Below are 21,229 nucleotides of genomic sequence, written 5' to 3'. Positions count from 1 at the left end.
CACAAAATAAATGATAATGATTGTGAGTGAGTGATTGCAATCAAATTTAAATAATAGAAAAAATGACAACAATGACAATGGATAGATAGATAGATAGATAGATGGATATATAGATGGATGGATGGATGGATGGATAAATGTAAAAACAATCAAATTGTATGCAATCAACAGGTAGTAGCGGTTTGTGTGTTTGTATGGAAAAGGGGATTGTAATCGAAAATAAAAAAAAATCGAGAGAATGAGAGAGACAATCTTATTTACTGTGTGTGTGTGTGTTTAAACAATGGGATTTTATTTTTTTTTTTTTTCATTCAAAATAAATATAAAGATGATGATGATGATGATGATGAAAATGATAGAGACATTCCAGAAGTGTGAATCAATGAATTTTGAACAAAAAAAAAAACAAAGAAGAAGATATTGAACAACAACAACAACAACAAAAAATCGAATTGAATATGTGGAAATATTAGGTAAATATTTAGACAAGTGGATTTTGTTGTTGTTACACAATTATTTGATGATGAGAAAGATGAGAAAATTTGGACGGATGTTGTGTGTGTGTGTGTGTGTATGTGATTGAATCTTGTTTTGTCATTTTTCAAAAATCTGCAATAACGTTTGTGATCAAATTGCAAATGTAACCACCACTTCAATATAAACATTAAGATTATTGTTGTTGTTGTTGTTTATGGAATTGAAAAAAAAAATGAAAATTTCAAATGTTTTCAAATGGATTAAAAGTTTTATTTTTACCACTGAAAAAAAAGGTGAAAGAAGTATGTGCGTGTCTGGTGGTGATGGTTTTTTTTTTTTTTTTTTTTTTGGTTTTGGTTTTGGTTTTTTCTTCTTTATTAATTATTTTTGTTTCTCTTGCCAGTTTATTGTTGTTGTTGTTGTTGTCCATTTTTTTTTCATTGTCATATAATTTATCATATTTCTCAAACAACCAGAATATATTAAAAATTTCAGGTGATGTTGTTGTTGTTGCTGTTGATTTTTTTTTGTGTGTGTGTGTGTGTGTAATCATATGTATTGTTCGTGTATTTCAATTGTATTGACGTAAATTCAAATTGAAATCAAATCAATAAACAAACAAACAAACGAATGAATGAATGAAAAAAAAGTTTTCAATGTTCGGACAGCTATCATTATTTTATTTTTCTTTTGTGTTCATCCATCGTTTGGCCATGATGATGATTATATAATATACAAGGACCCATAAAGAAATCATGAACAGGTTGAATTTGCTTATTACACACACACACACACACACAAAAATAATTCGGAAGCTGAATTTTTTTTCAATAATGCTGCCACGGTGAAATAAAAGTAAACAACAACAAAACAGACAAAAATCAACATTTTCATTTTTCAAATCCATTTACAGCTATCCACCACCATGTGGATGATGATTGAACAAAAAAAAGGATTGAATCGGATGAATGGTTAGAAGATGAAAAAAAATCGAAATTTTCTATAAAATTTTTTCCACTTTTCATCATCATCATATTCATTCATTCATAGCCACTGTTTTCAATTGATCGACGATGGTATATATGGTACTCAATCAATCATTATCGATAATAGCAATCATTCAATTTTTTTTTCATCGATCATCAATCATAAATGATCATTTATCATCCATATTGGTCAAAATATTTTTTTTTCTTTACAACAAGTAGAAAAAAAAGAGATGATCATACACAAACACACACACACACACACACGAGTACAATCATGAATAAAAACAGATACAATAAGAATTTCCATTTACAATACACACACACACACACATGATTGACTGATTGTAATGAATGGTTGTAATCAATATTTATAAATAATAATAAGAAACAAACAAACAAAAAATCATCCCAATAACAAACAATGAATATGAATCAAAAATGAAACAACAACAACAACAACAACAACAACGAAAAAAAAATCCAAAATCAAGCAAGTTAAGCAAGTCAATTTTGAAATTCAAATCATTACGTTGTTGTTGCTTTGATTGATCATTTTTATTTCACTGATGAACACCGGGTAACGTGTTTTTTGTTTGTTTGTTTTGTTTTTTTTGTTCATGAATATTCGTTGCAACCAAAAAAAAAAAATTCCAATTATTCATTCTTAAGATGACTACGACGATTCATTTATCATTATTGCAAGAAATTAACACGCGTACTACTTGGTGCACAAAATTTTATGTTGTGCAATGTTCTTTTCGAATGTACTTTTTTTTCTTGTTTCTTTGAAATCGATTGATCCATGATGAATTAATCTTTTTTTTTTTTTTTTTGTTGAAAAATTATTATTATTATTAAATGCCGCTTCATGGAAATGGTACAAAATTCATCCACTATACAATCTGATCGATTATAATTGATGATGATGATGATGATGAAACAAAATGGAGAAATGAAATTTAAAAAAAAAAATTTGGTCGCCGAAAAAATTGTGAATGGAAGATAAAAATGGGAACATTGGAATGAAAAAATAAATTCAAGATGATCAGTTTATCAGTGGAAATAATGATGATGATGAAATTATTTAACCCCGATGGTTTCACCATAAATATATGAATGTAATGGGATAAATACAGCTCGTAAAAACTTTGTAACTCTTTCAAACGTTTAACATATATTTATGGATCCTAATGATGATGATGATGATTATAATTGGGATGTTTAAAAATAAATCATCAATCCATTTTTCCGTAGTTAGTGGCGGTGGTGGTGGGGAAAAAAAACCAACATGTTGAGGACAGGAATTTTTTTTTCTTCTAGAAATACGGAATTCAGAAAAAAAAACGAATCAAAACCAAAACCAAACAATCATTATTTTTGATTTCGTTCACATTGCCATCTTCATCATCCAGATGTTCAGAATGATGATGAGAAATAGGAATTTTTTTTTTGCAAATTCTTTTTGTTGTCATGATGATTGGCTGATCAATCAATCAATGGATAATTAAACATTTAGTTGTTGCTAAAATAAATAAAGAGAAAGAGAGAGAGAGTGAGAGACAGGGAGAAACAAATTCATTTGTGTGTTGAAATTACGAAATATGAATGTATTGTATAATTCTTCATCTTATTTGTTGTATTAAAGGATTTCCGGACATTGAATTACATTACATTTTTCTTAATTATCATCAAATAATAATAATTACACAATTTTGAAATATGTATAATCATGCCTCAATCGATTGATTATGGCATTCATTTCATATTCAATGATAATTGAAGGACGTTTTTTTTCTGCATATGTACAGAATAACAGTAGCGTTATAATTCTGAAATTCTTATTCATGTTCATGTCATATGCAGATGTGAATTTTTTCGCTTCCACCATTCAGCAACCAAATCCAAAGATTATTATTATTATATTTTGTTTCATATATGAATTGGATTAATTTGGCCCAGACATTTATTAAATTTGATGCCATGAAAACAACAATTTTAATTTTGGTTGCAAAATGAGAATTTGTTCGTGGAAATAATCAATTTTTTTTTCTTTTACTTTTACCAATTACCAAAGTGATAATAATCTGATCAAATTTTTTTCTTTCAATGATCCAAAAGCGTTCAATGGTCTTTGATTTATTTATTTTTAGCCATAAAAATAAATAGAAATTAGAACAGTCACCGGAATATTATTTTTTGGGACCCGGTAAATTTTAATATATATTAGGATTATTGATCGTCAATGATTTATAACCATGGAATAAATTAACGGAACATTTATAAAGAATTTGATTTGTATCCAAAATGATAAACAAACAAATACACATAACGACATCTTACGAAAGAAAAATTCAACTCGAACAATTTAAATGAAACTTTCGCCATCTGAATTTGACAAAATGAAAAAAAAAATGAAAAATTCGAATCATGAATATTTTTTTAATATGAAACAATTTGTTGTTTGATTTATGAATTTTTTTTTAAATTTATTTTTAAATTTCAATGAAAAAGAATGATAATGAAAATTATATATAATAACTATACAGTAAGTAAGGTAAGTGAATATGTCTGTAAATGGTGGGTGGGTGGGTGTTGGTGGTGGTGATTATGAAACAAAATTATTAAATCAAGATTATATCTATTCATTATTGAACAAAAAAAAAGGAATCTGAATAGATGCTGTGTATGTTTTTTTTTCACAAAACATTATTAAACAAAATAAATCAAAAGAAAATAATTATGTTTATCAATCATCAACATATGTTTATATCAAAATCATATATATCATCAATTCAGGACGGAGAAGAGAAGATGAATATGTGAAAATTTATTACTACAGTAATCAACATCAAGTGGAAATGGTGGCATGATTTGTAGTAGACGATATAGAATTATTAGTGGTCATTTCCAATGTTGTTGTTGTTGTTGTTTTTTTCGGATTATTATCAATAATATTGGCTGTCCCATTTGTAATGGTCAATTCATTGTCATCGCCACCATCATCATCGTCATCATCGTCAATATTTTCTTGTTTTGGTATTATAGTTTTCATATTTTGATTATCATTATTATTAGTGGTCATCAATGATGAAGTTGAGCATTGAACCGGAATAACAATGGTTGCAGCGACATCGGTAAGAGTATTTGAAGCTGCCGTAAATGAAGATGATTTCGCAATATTGGATAAAAATTTTGGATTAGATAATGCACCTTCTCTTAAATATGGATCTTGTTTAAGTAATGGTGGTCTTCCTCTACCACGTTTAATAGATTTTTGTTGTCCAACGGCTTTTGAATTTCCATTAACAGCACCATTATGACCATTTACAGTACCATTGGTTAATTTTTTTGTTGATTTTGTTGACAGAACCAATGGACTTAATCTTGGTACCTGTTGATTTTGAATGGTAGTAAATGATGTTGATGATTGTTTAATTTTCGGTGGTCTACCACGACGTGGTTCTACACGTATTAAATTTCCTTCAGGTATTTCATATTTAATATCAACATTTGCTGGTGTTGTTTTCAATATTTTTGTATCATTGGCTTTAGATGTTGTTTCGGAAATTATACTACCAACACCAACAACATTTTGATTATCATTCGATGATTGATCATGATCAACAGAATCTGATGATGATGATGATGATGATGATGAACCACATGATGGTAATACATTAGTGTTTTTTGTCGATGATCTAAGTGTTGCTAGATTTTTCTGCCATATTTGTTGTGACCATGATCGTAATTTTGATTTTGTTATCTTATTATTCTTTGTATTACTGGTGCTACTGCTGTTACTATTATTGTTATTTTTATTATCTGATATCTGGCCATCATGATGCTGATGTTGATCACAATTATTATTCGATATTGAAGATTTTTTTTCCGTAGTTGACTGTTGTGAATTTCGATTTCGAAGCAATTTTCCACCCAATAATAGACCTGATGATTTATTGCCATTGCTTGTATTATCATCATTAGCTGCTGCTGCTGTTGTTGTTGTTGATGATGATGATGATACAATGGATTTTTCATTCGTAATTATCGATTTTTGTAAATTATTTACAGTTTTCAATTGTGTATGATTCACATTACATTTATCATTTCTATTATCTAAACCATTGGATTTTGGTGGCGATGACGATGACGATGATGATAATGATGACAATGATGGTGGTGATGATGATGATGATGATGATGTGATCGATTCTATAATCGGTTTATTTGATATTTTAATATCATTTAAATTTTGATTGAGACCATTCGATTGATGGTTTGTTGTTGTTGATGAGAATGATTTATGTATTTTTGAACCATTATTAAATTGATTATTATCATTATCATTGATAGGTTTGACGGGATTAGTAACAATAGTAGTAATAGTAGTAGTGATGGCGGTGCTGAGATCATCATTAGAATTATTATTATTAACAACAACAGGTTTATTATTATCATTTGACTAATAATGATGAAACGAAAAAAAAAATTAAAAAATTAACCAAAAAAAAATCAATCAAAAAAAGAAATCGTAACAAAATTATTAAACTTACAATTGGTAATTTACGTTTACGGCCACGTTTTTTACGACCAGTATGTAATCTATTATTATTATTCGTTGTATTACTATTATTTTGATTGATTGTTGCCGATGATGATGATATATCAATATTTTTATCATTAACAATATTATTATAATCATTATCATTATCATTATCATCATCATCGCCACCATCATCGTCATCATTTTGTGTAATAATATTTTTAATTATCGATAAATTTCCATTATTATTTTGATTATTATCATTAATATTCATTTGTAATGTAGCTAGACCAACAATACCAAGTGATTTGGCTGAATCAATTAACGATTGAATACGGTCAGATGGAATAACTAATATACCTTTGTAAATAAATTCCAGTATATTATTTAAATCTTCATTAGTGAAATTTTTAAGAAACACAATTGGACAAAAACCAAATGGTATATGTTGAAAAATTTCTTTAAAATATGATGATGCTGCAGCAAGTATAACACGATGTGCTTTAACAGCTTGACCATTACAAATAATTGTTACATCGCAAAACATTTCATCACAAAGCATTGATTCAAATGCTGATGACATACGATCCTGATGATTTAAACGTATAACCTGATAACTATTGATTGGTACATCACCAGTACCACCAGTTTCCATTGATTCCATTGTAGTTACACCACCATCAGCACTACCACCATCAAGATCACTTGAATTTGAATTCTGATTGGCCATATTTCACCTAACATTTAAAAAAAAAATTGTAATTTTTTTCAAGAAAAAAAAATCAATAAATTAATGTATGGAACAAATTATTAAAAAAAAACAAAATTAGGTCAAACAAACTGTTGATATCATCATCATACATATATATGAAACGAATGAATCTCACACGAGCAAAAAAAAGAAATAAAAAGCGAGCAATGCACACAAAACGAGGAATACAACACACACACACACACACACACACACACAACGGGAATGTGAAAATGTGAAAACATGAAAAAAAAGAACGAGAAAACATTAAAAAAAACTTGCGTGACAGTGAAGCCAACATTTTTTTTTGTTTTGTTTTATTACAAACTTCTAAAGCAAAAAATATTTGGACATTCATTTTCAAAATCATCATCATGATGATATTTTTAGGAAATTCGAACTTTGTTTTTTTTTATTTGTAAAAAATTTAAAAAAAATATTCATTTGATTCACGATGGAAAATTTTCCAGAATATTCATTGATTTTTAATTGCAATGAATCAAATAATCATTTTTGTCCTGAATTTATTTAGCCTGAAGTTACATTAAATTCTATATCGTTCATATATTTCTTGCAATAGGGAGTGTGTGTGTACGTGTGAGTTCACCATTCACAAACACACACACACACACCAACACACAAATGATGACGACGCCTTTTGCATAATTTTTTTTTTCATTCATCTAATAAATAATAAAATAAAATAAAAAATGAAAACGACAAAAAACAAGAAAAAATTACGAAATCTAATCTGTTTGGTATTTGAATATATCACCACACACACACACACACACACAAGAAGTTTCCACGCGTTCTGAGAATTTCAGATAAAAAGATTTCGAATATTCTGAATAATTTTTTTTTCTATTAAAATTAAAATTCTGTACATTATTCTTAAATCTCTATGCGAAATTTGATTTTGAACGAAAAAAAAACGAATAGAAAAATCAAATTGAACGTTGAAGAAAAACGGAAAAGCTTTCCGTTTCACTGTTGGGTTTTTTTTCAACATCAAGAGAATAGCAAAAACAAAAACGAAAAAAAAAATCTTACCTGAAAAGTGGTTCAAAATTCACCTTACTGCTCACACACACACACACACACGTACACAACAAATGATGTTAATTTCAAAAAAAAAATTCTTTCACTTAAAACCAAAAAAAAATTTGAAAATAAAAATCACCAATTTCGAATGTTTTTTTTTATTATAATTCACACACAAACACAAAAAATTATTTTGAATGAAATTTGACCCGAATTTTCAACAACGAAATTTTCTTTTTTTTTCTTTTTGTTCGAAATAATGAAATTTTGACGAAATGACGAAATGAAACGTTGTTCCAGAAGTTGTTTTAAATCTTATACGACGAATCGTACAAACGATTCATTTTTTTTTTTGCTAGTGATGTTGTTGTTTTGAATAAAAATAAAATTCCATGAAAACCGCATAGAAAAAAAAATTCTCAATAAAAAGACACTTTGAGCTTTATTTGTTTAATATAAATTGTTGATGATAATAATGGATTGGACAACAACAACAACAACGACGACGACGACATTCGACATCGATTTTTTTTTTAGCGAGCGCTCAACAATTGGATACGAAAAGGCGGAGGATGATGATGATGAAGAGGAGGAGGAGGAGGAGGAAAGATAATAATAAAAAAAATAAAAAAAAAGGAAATCAAAGAAAAAACGCGCACACTTCCATTCACACAATGTAGTTGTAGTGTGTATTATATTATAGTAGCAGCAGTATTATAGTCAATGTGTAATTGATAAAGTGAAAAAAAAAATTTCATTTATGAATGACCCATTTGATTGTTGATTATGTCAATAGTAGTGGTCATTGAAACAAAACAAAAAAAAACTTGTTGCGCCTCTACCACATACAGACGGGCTACGATTTACAAATAAATACAAGTTATGAACTTTCTACTGGAACGATAATTCACTCACAAGTCGGGCATAGTCTGTAACTCGTCAATTTTTACATGAACAACAGACATGAGAGAGAGACAAAAAAACGCGCGAGTTGGCATCATTGTTGAAAATCTATGCTACTACCATACGTATACACGTATACGAAAAGGAAGAAAATAAAAGCTAAATGTTTGAAAAAAATGTTTCCAACTAAATTGATGATGATGTAAATCATTTTATGTTGAACGAATAATATTATCAAAGGATAACAAAACAAGAAAAAAAAACTGATAACGGACAAAAAAAATGATACACAGATAAAGAACTCGTAGGGTAAAATAGATCATTTTTGTTATAATTAAGCCCCAGTACATACACACTGCAAGAATTTGCATTGTATAAACGATGCTATTATCAGTAAAAAAAAAGGAAATCTTCATACCATGTTTCTTTGTCGATTCGAAATGTTATTTAGTCAAAAAAAAAAATTTATCAATAAAATCCTGGAACGGCGGATATTGAATATGCGCAAAAAGTTTCTATGAAAGCTTAATCAATTTTGTTAGGAAAGTTTCCAGTAAAATGTTCGTAAAACGGTTCGAAATGATCTGCCATCATTGTCGAATTTTTTTTGTTTTGTTTGATTGACTTTCATTTATTTCGGTGATAAAAATTTTTGTTTTTTTTTTCTACATTTTGAAAAATGTGAAAAACCCACTTTTTAGTTAGCCCATCATTACTGTTTATTATAAGAGGTGTCACTATCATCGTCACTGTTATCGCTATTAAATTTTTTCTCTGTTTTTTTTTTGAAGAAAACCAAACAGAAGTTCATGTTTTTTCTTGTTATCATCATCACATCATCTTTGTCTGACTATGAATCAAACATTCAAAGAAAAATTCGTCAACAGTAGTTAACACCGCTAAACCGTGACAAAACGGTATCGTTTACAAAAAATCTATTTATCAATCTATATTATGTATGCATGAATTTCTTTTCAATCTTTAGGTATCCGTGAAACTGAAAATGAAAGAAATTCCTGAATATCGTGCAGATGTCATACGCACATTAATGTTATATATGTTAAACTGGCCAAAAACCGAATCATTACCAAATTGTTTCTGGGTAAATCCCATTTTTTTTACCCGAAATCATCGGTGTTTGCGTATGCGCTAACGAATCTCAAACAGAACAAAAACATTCGGGTTCATACATGGAACGACAAACGGTTATGCATTATACTACTTCGTCCGTTCGTTCCAAAAGAAAGGCCGCTGGTAGTAGATTATATATAGTTCACATATATGAATGAAATGGACTCGCCAAAAAAAAAATTCGATCTATTGAATAGAATATGAATGGGAAAAGCAAAAAAAAAACTATCGGGTCTATATTGTTGAAATTCCCGAATGGAATCATTATTACTCTACACACAACATGATGATCATAGCTCATGTATGTACAAGGTATGTGTGTGTGTGTGTGATACGAATAAAATAAGAATATTCTTGTTGTCATTATTATTTTCCACTAAAAGCAGCAGCAATACCAACAACAATAGATGTTGATATTTATTCTTCATTCGAGAAATTACGTGTCACCCACTAATGTAGATGGATGGAATGAAAAAAAATAGAAAATAATTCCGACGTATTCAACAACATTTTTCAACTTCGAGATTTTTTTTGTGTACATCTTTTTTTACTCGAATCATTATCACCACTTTTTTGTTATTCTGGTATCATCGATCCAATAAGAGATATTAATACTGACTCAACAACAACAACAACAGCAGCAGCAGCAGCATTGAGAAAAGTTCAGTTCTTTGCCCCCCCCCAATATTCAACCAGAAAAAAACCACCATTTGTTGTGAATGCCAACAAACTATTGCCAGATTTTATGATCATTTTTTTTTGGAGATTTTTCGAGTTCACATCGTCATCAAATGAATAATCATTGTTTTGTTTGCATTATTTTTTTCTGATGTTTGAACAGATGTAAATGCTAAACAAAAATCATCGAATCTTGAATCCAGCTTATAATACATTTTGAACTTTTATTTATTAATTGAAAAAAAAATATTAATTAATCAGAGCTTAATTGAAAATCATCATCATCATCATCATCATTATTATTACATGCAGCACATAAAGTTCAGTGCCTATCAATCAATCAATTATTCATTTTGAATCGATGTGATTGCTAATACTGTCACATACAGACACACACACACACACACACGAATAACAAAGTGGTTAATGTGATCGAACAAGAAGAAAAAAAGTAAAAAAAAAATTATCAATTTCGAAATGCCATACCAAACGAATGGTGGTTGGAAAAATAATAATAATAATAATAATTCCAACGGTAATTCATCGAATATAAATAAAAACTTTCATCAAAGTCAATCTTATCATTCGATTATACATCATCAACAACAACAACAACAACAACAATTGCAATCGAATTCGGACAATATACAGCAGAATATTGTTGGCTTTAGTAATAGTAAATCAATTAATAATCTAAGTGATGATGGTTTTATGGAAAATGCTGAGCTTATTGAAAAATTATTTCCAAAATGTCGACCAAAAACAAAAATAACCACTTCCAATAATAATAATAATAATAATAAAGATAAAAGAACACCTATGGAATACCATCATGATGTTAAAGATTGTTGTGATGATAATGATAATAATGATGGTAATATCAAAAACGATCAACATGATTGTTCATTAGCCACTGTTCGACCATCGATTGATTTGAATAAAAAACAAATTCCAACGACGAATCCGAGATTGAAAAATTCAAATAACCGAATAAATGATCATGGAAAACGGATATGGAATTTTATGGGCATATCACCATCACCATCACCACCTACATTATCGCCAATTGAAGACAACATGCATATACCGCAGCCAATGATAACAACACATAATCAACAACAAAAATCGCAACCAGATGATCGAGAATCAAAATCGAAAATTCGTTCAATCAAAAATGAACGAATGTCGAACGATTCGACCTGTTCACGTGATCGATCATCATCGAACGAAACATCGATACGGAAATCAATACCCTATGGGGGTAATGAAACAAATAATACAGTCACAACAACCAGTAATTCTATCCATCGGCCAAGAAGGTTAAAAAATCAAGAGCCAACAATTGCAGCTAAATTACGATTGGATAGTCTACTTTTATCACCTGAAGATGATAAAATTCAAAATGTTGATATTTGTGGCCGTCAAGATAAATTAGATTATGATCTCAACGATGAAGATGATATCCTATTCAGTAGGATCAACATGGATGCTATGATGGTAAACAAAATGAATCGAGATAAAAATACCACTTTGATTAAATCAATCGGTACGACGACTAATGTAAATAATATAAAACACAATAATTGTGATGATGATGATTATTGTGATGGCGATGTTGATGATGTGGATGTTAATGATGATGATCATCATCATATTAGCCGTCAACAAAATGATTTGAGATCTCGTGATCATCATCTAGCAATGGCTGGTGGTAATGAATTATTTAGTTCAAGCCGCAGTACTCGATCGAAAAAACGATATCAGAATAATAGCCATCAAATTATGTCTAAATCGGCTGTGGTTAAGAATAAATTTAAATCAAACATTGGTTCAATGGTCATTCGACCATCATTCAATTTTATGGATCTAGCACCATCACCCGATTTGATGGAAACTACTGTGTCCATTGCCACTGATTACAATGTTGGTACAGACAAGAAAATTTTGCCATCATCAACCATGCCATCTAGTGTAGCTCAATTCCGTAGCAATAAACAATCCACAAACAATACAAATCAAAATAATGAATTGTTGACAAATATTGAGAATTCATCTAAATTCACGGACAATATAGATGAATTTTCAAATGATTCAAATGAAAATTTATCGGCCATAAATCATGGTGATACAATGGGAAAAAATTCGAAATATTCGAATGAAAAATTCTCTAGTCAGCAACAACAACATCATCAGCCATCAGAAATGGAATCAACATCAACGTCGAATGTCATTTCGTATAAAGAAGATTGTCAAATGCCATCTTCAAGTGATATTAACATAGATTCTGTAAATGATCTTGATGATGATTGTAGTCGCACATCTAATACGAATAATTGTGCAACAATTGAACTAGTTACGACTAATCATCGATCACCATCATCATCATCGTTGATGAACAATAACAAGAATCGTAATTTCAAATTTATCGAACATCAACATCAATCTTTTTTGGAAAATAACCAAAATAATAATCAAGAATGTGAACGATTTTCTACAACAGCAACAACAACAACAACATTGTTGCCTAAACAAACAGAACTTGGTACAACCGATAAAACAATGATAGATGATATCGTTGATGATAATGATAATGTAGATGAGAATATAAGAAATGAAATGAATTTAGTTTGCGAAAAATTTGCCACCGATTTAAAGAATAAATTATCAATTGTATCAAAAAACAATGGCACAGATAATGTCATTGTTGATGATATTGATGATGATTGTAATGATAATATTCAAACACAAGACTATAATAATTTTATTGTTGATCATAAAGAAGAAATTGATCTTGGATCCGAATCAGATCAATCCAGTATTTCGATTGAGAAAAAATCAGAATTTGATTTAAATGAGCCAATTGCACGAATTATTGGTTCTGTACCAATAGCTCAATATGAAGGCTCACCAAAACGTTATGGACCAAAACCTGGTTATCCACAAAGAATTATATCATCGAATAATAATGTAACAAATAATGATTATGACAATAGTATGACATCTATTCAACAGCAACAACCAATAGTGCAAAAAGAATCGATAATAGGTTCATTAAAATCGACAACATTATCATCAGCAAATGGTTCACCACATTCATCATCAACATCAGCAACATATTCCTCTACCGATGTTCATAGTTCATCCAGTTTTTCTTGTCCATCAAATCGACCGACAAAAAAATCATCATCTGAATGGCGATCAACGAATAAATCTAAAATGATGATGACGATGATGTCAAATGATTCGAATTCGAATCAACCATCATATGAAGAATCTAGTCAGAATAGTTTGCCAATTCAACCATATCCTACTCAACAAACACAAATCACTTGTGATGAAGTAGTTAAATCAATATTGAATATATCGAATACTGAAACTGCCATCGATAGTGAAACTGATAATACTTCAACCAATGCAAAACCATCACCAATGAAAACATTTAATGAGATTATAAAATCCGAATCTATTCAACGTACTGATTTGGAACAACAACAAGAATTTAATGATAATTATATGATTTCATCAAATGCAAATAAAATTACCAAATCCTCCAATGCCGAATCATCATCATCATCATCATTGACAAAGATGGCAACGTTAAGAAAATTTTCTTCAATTACGAATGCATCAGCTACAGCTGCCAGTGGTCGTTTATCGGATTATTTGAAGATGAATCATTCTGGTTCATTAGAATCGAGTGATAGTAATAAATCTGGCGATAAATATAATTATCATGATCATGATGATTATGGTTCATCATCATCATCACATCATCTTAATCAAGAATTTCGTAAGAATTATACGAAATCTCATTATACAAAAACACACAATGATGAGAATGAATTGCAAGTAGCTGATAGCGGTATTAGTAATAATGATTTACAACTCGATCAAACATCGGCAACATCATCGACCGTCGATAATAATAATAACAATAATAATGATATTGGACGTAATCGTAAAAGTAAATTAAATTCATTCATATGTTTATCACCCGAATTGGCTAATGGAAAAGATTTTCTTGAAAATCATCAATATTCGACACATTTGAATGTTAGTGATTTATGTTTGTCTGGCAATGGTGATTGTAATCGTCGTGATTATTATAATAAGGAAAAAATATCATCATCATCATCATCATCAATGATACCGGAAAATGATACAAGATTAATAAATATTATGCCCGTTCTTGAAGATGGTCTTTCATCTGGAATGCCATCAAGCGATGATGGAGATGATGGTGAAATGATGGAATATGATTATGATGATGATGATGGTGGGGATGATCAAGATCATATTACAGGGATAAATAATGAACAGCAACCACCACCATTCGATGATTATAATCATGAATATCAAACATCAAATGGTCGAACGGTAATTGGTTGTGAAACAACAACGACGACAAATGTCGCATCGCAATCATCATCATTCAACAATAATTATCATCAACAGCAATCGAATACAATGAATGTTGACGGTGAATCTGTTAATCAAAACTCCTATGATTTTTGTTATCATAACAACAATAGTAAACAAAATCAAGATCAATTTGTAGCCAAAGCAAAAATAACAAATGGCCAACCACAACCATCATATTTTACTGGTTTTAATGTGGGTGGAAAAAATAATGGCCCGTATACAGGGAGAGATGAATCCACAACGACATCCAATTCAAACAATAGAATTCATGATACGGATGATAAAGATTCGAATATTATGTATGATAATTCCAATTCATATGAGTATCATCCATCATCAATGCCAACGAATTTTCAAATGATTACAGGTATTTTTGTTAAAAAAATTTTTTTCTTGATAAACATTCTTTAAATTTAATTTTCAAATTTTCCAAAGCAGATGAAACCAATACTGTTAGAACAGTGACAGACAGCACAACTAATTCATTGAGTCAAACTCAACATCATCCGAAACGAATGGATATGACTGATTTACGATGTCAAACTGGACAACAAACAGGAATAGCACATGATAATAAATATTGTCTAAGTTCATCATCGTCCAACAGGTATAAAAAAAAAATATAAAAGTAAAAAAATATAAAATCGTTTAAATTTTTCAGACCAATGACGAATTCACATTCATCAATGCGTGCAACGATGCCAAATAAATCGATTCATTCATCATCATTATCGGCCAACCAAAATATTAATAACAACAATAACACTACATTGTCTCCTGGATCGACTGTTGATGCAGCTTCCGATTCTCCACAATCACCACCTCATTCATATGGCCATAATTCTTACCATCATTATTTTCATCATCATCCATCACCACAACCATCCAGTGTTCAACAACATCAACAAAACTATCCGAATCTAAGCAGTAGTCCAACAATGTTGCAATCGCCTAACTCACCGGGTGATGGTTCACTTCATCATCATCATCATCATCATCATCATAATGCATCATCATCATCCGCATCATCGGCTGCATCATCTGCTTCATCGGTATCAGCTCATCATGGGCAACCACCACCCCCATCATCATCATCATCATCGATCAATCATCATCAATATCATCATTATCATAAGTCAACACAATTAAATCAATCTCCTACCCAAGATCTTCAGTCACAAGCAACACAACCTCAGGCTACGTTGAATTCTACGAATGCAACTATTGTACCTGGAACCATTAACATTTCAGGTGTCGCACCTATTGGTACATCATCATCATCATCAATACCAGCTCCAAATCTTAGACATCCTGATGATGGTCAGTGATTCTTATTATTATCGAATTTAAATTTCACATTATTCTCTTTCATATAAATAGACTGTGATACTGATCAGGAAACTGATCGGCTACTCGGTAGTCAACGTGTTAGTCAAAATGATGATAAAGGATTCTATGATGAAAAGGTATAATGAACACAGGTTTAATGAATTTTATATTTTTTGAAATTCTCAATTAATGATTTTCAAATCATTCTATTTTTTAAAAATAGACTCAAACTAAACGTTCCAACACATCACGTGAAGGTAAATAAATGATTTAATTTTTTTAAATTTCGATTTTAAAAAGCTATTTGAAAATAATTTAATTTTCATTGATAAACACTTTTTAACTATCTTTTTCTTATAAATCTTTACGTTTTTTATTATTTTCTCTACGTAAGTCATTCATTTTATTTTCGAGCAAATCCTATATTTATAATGGAATTTATTTATTTTTTAAAATTTAGCTCGCCATTTATCATCAAAAGTTTTAATCGAAGGTGTACTATTTCGTGCTCGTTATCTGGGTTCAACACAATTAGTATGCGATGGACAACCTACGAAAGCAACTCGTATGATGCAAGCAGAAGAGGCTGTTTCAAGGATCAAGGTCAGTGATGATCAGTGAAAAATTCTATGGTCTTAATTTTAACAAAATTTTTGTTTGCTTTCAAAATGAATTCGTATAGTCATTGGTAAGTCTATGCATTAGTAGCAGTTAGTTTAAAGAGCATTTATTCAAATAATCGATAGAATCATTGCGATAATATCTTTATTTGGTTGAATTTTTAAATTTTTCCATGTTATTTTTATATTGTAAAAATTCATGTTTAACCGGAAAGGCACCGGAAGGAGAATCACAGCCAAGCACCGAGGTCGATCTGTTTATTTCAACAGAAAAAATCATGGTTCTGAATACAGATTTGAAAGTATGTTTGTTTAATTGCGTTTGTTTTCATTTTTGTCAATGTCTTTTTCCCCCATCATTTCCTTTCATCAACGCCATCATCACCACCTCCGTCATCAACCATTCGTCAACAGGAAATTATGATGGATCATGCACTTCGAACAATATCATACATTGCCGACATTGGTGATCTATTAGTGTTGATGGCCAGACGTCGTTCACAGATCGATGATCAGAATGATTCCGGAATCAAGCGTTCACCTAAAATGATATGCCATGTGTTTGAATCGGAGGAAGCACAGTACATTGCCCAATCGATTGGTCAGGCATTTCAAGTGGCTTACATGGAATTCCTTAAAGCTAACGGTATTAAAGATAGTAGCTTTTTAAAGGAAATGGATTATCAAGAAGTACTTAACTCACAAGAAATATTCGGCGATGAACTAGAAATGTTCTCTAAAAGAGAAAAACAAAAAGAAGTAAGTAATACATCGACACATACTCTTAAATGATTCGCATTTCAATTCAATCCATTTGCCTTTTATCCAAATATTAAAAAATTTAGGTCATTGTGCCCAAACAAAAAGGAGAAATACTCGGAATCGTAATCGTTGAATCTGGCTGGGGTTCAATGCTCCCTACAGTGGTCATTGCAAATTTAGCCCAAAATAGTCCTAGTGCTCGTTGTGGACAATTAAATATTGGTGATCAAATCATTGCCATTAATGGCATCAGTCTGGTTGGTCTTCCATTATCTACTTGTCAAAACTATGTCAAGGTACATTATTCGATTCGAATAATTTCATTTGAAATTGTTGAAATTTTTTTATTTCATTGTTTTACAGAACACTAAAAATCAAACTGTCGTTAAATTCACGATTGTTCCTTGTCCACCGGTTGTTGAAGTGAAAATTAAACGTCCTGATACAAAATATCAATTAGGATTTAGCGTACAAAATGGTGTTGTATGTATTTGTTTGGATTTATGACAATTTAAATTAAAATACCATTTATCATCTTTAGATTTGTAGCTTACTTCGTGGTGGAATAGCCGAACGTGGCGGTGTTCGTGTTGGTCATCGTATAATCGAAATCAATGGACAAAGTGTATGATATAATTTTATATTCTAAAATATTACAAATCAATTAATTATTTTTTTAAAAAAATTTCTAGGTTGTAGCCGTACCACATGATCGAATTGTCAATTTATTGGCCACTTCAGTGGGAGAAGTAGGTTTTCCAATGTGAAAATTAATCTAATATGATGATGATTTGGCTCAATCGCCAAAAAAAATTGACAATTTTTTTTCATTTTCATGTTTCCTCATTTTTTTTGTAGATTCACATGAAAACGATGCCAACTTCCATGTTTCGTTTATTGACCGGACAAGAAGCACCAAGTTACATGTGAAATCCCAAGGTTTCGATCCATCCATCCTGATATTTTCATAAATCCATAAAAGCGACAAAATATAAAATTCGATCTCTCTTTCGACCTAAATTTATTCATTTTTTTTTGTTTGTTTGTTTTTGTTTTTCCTGTAAAATAATTTTCATTTCTGTGCCTTTCTCTCTTTTTTTTTGTTCTCGAATAATTTGCTGTTAATTGCTGCTGCCGCTGAATTTCTGGATCAATTTTTTTCACTCATTCACACATTTACCATATTACACTAATTATTATTCAGGATTCATTCATTTATCAATCGGAATTTCAATCCAACTTCCTTTATTGTTTGAATACAATATATTCACAATCATTGAATATTTTTTTTTTTTGGAAAGAGAGGGAGAAAGAGAAAAAAAAAGAAAACCTACACCCATCAATGTCAATTTATCATGTGATCTCAATTAAATAATAAAATTATTGAAACCAAAAAAAACAACTAATAATAATGATGATCATGATGTCCGCTGTTTTTTATTTGCATAATTTTCCTGTTTGGAAAGTTTCCATACTTCATAACGATGATTTAGATTTGAATTTATATGCAATTTTTGTACAGTATATGGCTGATCATAACATTCATTAGTAATTGTCGATATTGTTGTTGATTCGAAGAAAAATACACGACGAATTCTTGAATGAACCAATGCCATTGCACACATTATACATGGTTCTTGGCTAAGAAAACAATCATAGTTGGTACAAAGATAATCATCCTTATAATAATGATTATCACCTTGAAATGAATCTGGATCCTTTAATAATTGTTCTTTAGCTTGTTTATGTATTTCGGCAACATTTGATATGGCAACAATCACTGCATGATGTAATGGATGTTGATTGGTCCTTGAAATGGTTTTAGTTACAATTCGTTTGCCATTATCCTTGACGATTATGGACGACATACACGATGGTGAATCATTATTCAACATATTTAACGTTTCAATCATTAATTCATGAATTCGTTTCCAATGATCGGGTGAAAATATGCTTCCATCAAGGCATTTAGCTATACTGAGAAAATGATGAAAGTTTTTTTAAAATCACAAGAATATAAATTTCAATTAAATAAATGATGAAATTACTATTTATTCTCAAAAAAATTAACAGGCCACAATGGTGATAATCGTTCGAATTGATTACGAGTTAAAGGGCTTGATGCTGCTACTTCTCGTAAACAGAGATTATCAGAATCGAATCCAAGTAAAAATTCACGTAAATCCTCTTTCATTTCGTTGATCGTTTTTTGTATGATATCAACGTTTTTATTACAGGACGAATCTTTTATCGGAGAAATCAATATCTGGAAATTGTCATGTTTAGAATTTATTCGTTTCAAATGATTCATTGATATTTGTGTCATCGGTAGTTTTGTCGTTAAAAATTTCATTATATTGGTCATCTTAGCCTTGTCCGATAGCTGTAAAACCAAAACCTTGACTAAAGTGACATAGAATTAATTAAAATTAATTGGAATTCAATGAAAATACCTGTTGAAATTGCATCATCTTTGTAGATATCCGAAAGAATCACTTCGGATTGAAACATTTCGGTCCTGTTTCACGTGATTCTCTCACTGGAGAAATTCGATATTTCATTATTGTTGGCTATCGATAGTATCGATATTTTCAGCAGTTTTTTTTTATTTACAAAAATGGATTTCAAATTTCCGTTGAATTTTGAAAGAAATCAAATTAATTCGCATTTTTATTTTGTTATAAATAAGTTATGTGAATCATTGATAGACACAAATCAAGATAATGAACCAACTATTGAACCAGCGACTAAAACGATTTGTCAAATATTGGTCCATGATTTGAATGACCAATGTGAAGAATATCGAAAAGAAGTATTACGTCATATCAAAGATATCGAATTTCGAAAAGCTATTGAACATGGAATTGCTTTTAATTCAGCATTAAATCTACCAGGAAATAACAATGCACACATTATTCGAATGGATCCATTCTCATCAATGAAAATAGATACAGGTGTAGGAGAATATTTTTACCTGTTATTATTGTATAATGAAATGCATGTTATTCATCAACGAACTAAATCGATAATGAAAAATGTACCTAAATTAATTGCTGGTGAATGGATGTTCATACCAAACAATCGACATTTACGATTATTGAATAGGGATGTAGATGAATCCTATGCACTTATCATGTATCCAAGTTGTATTCATTTGGGATTTATTGCTTGTAATCTACGATTATCATAATGTAATCAAATGTGTAATTAAATTGTTTTGCCATGTCATCATCATTATCATCATTATCATCATCATCAGTATCAACTCAACAATGAAGAACTATAATATTAAATATCAATTTGAACAACTTTTAAGCTTTTTAAAAAAAAAAATTTCTTTTTTTTTTATTTTTTTAGACAAAATTACTGCCCAATAGTTGGATTGATCAAATACCAATCATGGAAAATAATGTCATGTATATGCTGAATTATATGTTTACGTTTTTTATTCCATTGTTGGAAATGGATGATCTAATTTTTGTTTTTGTTTTGAATCTGGTATTTAATTTTAAAATCAACAAGATGAGATAAAATACCACCAACGAACACATAATACACGCATACAGACACAATTGATAGA

The 21,229-nt window shown here is 30.0% G+C and overlaps 4 protein-coding genes across 10 annotated transcripts; 2 read left to right on the top strand and 2 right to left on the bottom strand.

The window, feature by feature from the left end:
• Positions 1-3,931: 3,931 nt before the first annotated feature.
• Positions 3,932-8,228, bottom strand: LOC124490290 (uncharacterized). Of its 2 annotated transcripts, none has more exons than XM_075730392.1 (3): positions 7,814-8,228; positions 6,020-6,746; positions 3,932-5,928 (listed from the first exon to the last, which is right to left on the bottom strand). In XM_075730392.1, the coding sequence occupies exons 2-3, from the start codon at positions 6,737-6,739 to the stop codon at positions 4,315-4,317; spliced, it is 2,334 nt and encodes a 777-aa protein (XP_075586507.1). In that variant the 5' UTR covers positions 6,740-6,746; positions 7,814-8,228; the 3' UTR covers positions 3,932-4,314. The 2 variants fall into 2 exon arrangements, with proteins under 2 accessions (XP_075586507.1, XP_075586508.1); XM_075730393.1 differs by lacking the exon at positions 7,814-8,228 and adding an exon at positions 6,871-6,962.
• Positions 8,229-9,201: 973 nt separating this feature from the next.
• LOC124500357 (uncharacterized) lies at positions 9,202-19,048 on the top strand. 6 transcript variants are annotated; one of them, XM_075730791.1, is made up of 15 exons: positions 9,202-9,624; positions 9,693-10,150; positions 10,225-15,305; positions 15,374-15,545; positions 15,600-16,258; positions 16,319-16,404; positions 16,491-16,524; positions 16,728-16,870; positions 17,103-17,189; positions 17,302-17,646; positions 17,733-17,945; positions 18,013-18,132; positions 18,191-18,274; positions 18,342-18,398; positions 18,508-19,048. In XM_075730791.1, exons 3-15 carry the CDS (start codon positions 10,994-10,996, stop codon positions 18,577-18,579), a joined length of 6,384 nt encoding a protein of 2,127 aa, XP_075586906.1. In that variant the 5' UTR covers positions 9,202-9,624; positions 9,693-10,150; positions 10,225-10,993; the 3' UTR covers positions 18,580-19,048. The 6 variants fall into 6 exon arrangements, 5 of the variants coding, with proteins under 5 accessions (XP_075586906.1, XP_075586905.1, XP_075586909.1 ...); XM_075730790.1 differs by having other exon boundaries at positions 10,222-15,305; XM_075730794.1 differs by having other exon boundaries at positions 9,202-15,305; positions 15,377-15,545; positions 16,749-16,870.
• On the bottom strand, positions 18,865-20,191 carry LOC124500358 (putative inactive tRNA-specific adenosine deaminase-like protein 3). The gene is made up of 3 exons (XM_047064425.2): positions 20,103-20,191; positions 19,698-20,052; positions 18,865-19,626 (listed from the first exon to the last, which is right to left on the bottom strand). The coding sequence occupies exons 1-3, from the start codon at positions 20,158-20,160 to the stop codon at positions 19,068-19,070; spliced, it is 972 nt and encodes a 323-aa protein (XP_046920381.1). The 5' UTR covers positions 20,161-20,191; the 3' UTR covers positions 18,865-19,067.
• Positions 20,192-20,348: 157 nt separating this feature from the next.
• Positions 20,349-20,874, top strand: LOC124500359 (uncharacterized). The gene has a single exon (XM_047064427.2). The coding sequence runs from the start codon at positions 20,570-20,572 to the stop codon at positions 20,837-20,839; it is 270 nt and encodes an 89-aa protein (XP_046920383.2). The 5' UTR covers positions 20,349-20,569; the 3' UTR covers positions 20,840-20,874.
• Positions 20,875-21,229: the final 355 nt, after the last annotated feature.

The sequence above is a fragment of the Dermatophagoides farinae genome, chromosome 4, assembly GCF_024713945.1.
Source record: "Dermatophagoides farinae isolate YC_2012a chromosome 4, ASM2471394v1, whole genome shotgun sequence".
Lineage (NCBI taxonomy): Eukaryota > Metazoa > Arthropoda > Arachnida > Sarcoptiformes > Pyroglyphidae > Dermatophagoides > Dermatophagoides farinae.
This window is presented reverse-complemented; position numbering and strand designations above follow the sequence as displayed.

Bases quoted from the DNA above. Each gene is read 5' to 3' on its own strand.
- LOC124500358 (XM_047064425.2), bottom strand. From the start codon at position 20,160: ATGTTTCAATCCGAAGTGATTCTTTCGGATATCTACAAAGATGATGCA. The intron at 20,053-20,102 runs GTATTTTCATTG...ATGTCACTTTAG, and splicing joins AGATGATGCAATTTCAACAG to TCAAGGTTTTGGTTTTACAG. The intron at 19,627-19,697 runs GTAATTTCATCA...TCATTTTCTCAG, and splicing joins AATTTTTTTGAGAATAAATA to TATAGCTAAATGCCTTGATG.
- LOC124500357 (XM_075730791.1), top strand. From the start codon at position 10,994: ATGCCATACCAAACGAATGGTGGTTGGAAAAATAATAATAATAATAAT. The intron at 18,133-18,190 runs GTATGTATTTGT...TATCATCTTTAG, and splicing joins TTAGCGTACAAAATGGTGTT to ATTTGTAGCTTACTTCGTGG. The intron at 18,399-18,507 runs GTAGGTTTTCCA...TTTTTTTTGTAG, and splicing joins TGGCCACTTCAGTGGGAGAA to ATTCACATGAAAACGATGCC.
- LOC124500359 (XM_047064427.2), top strand. From the start codon at position 20,570: ATGGATCCATTCTCATCAATGAAAATAGATACAGGTGTAGGAGAATAT.
- LOC124490290 (XM_075730392.1), bottom strand. From the start codon at position 6,739: ATGGCCAATCAGAATTCAAATTCAAGTGATCTTGATGGTGGTAGTGCT. The intron at 5,929-6,019 runs GTAAGTTTAATA...CATCATTATTAG, and splicing joins GTAAACGTAAATTACCAATT to TCAAATGATAATAATAAACC.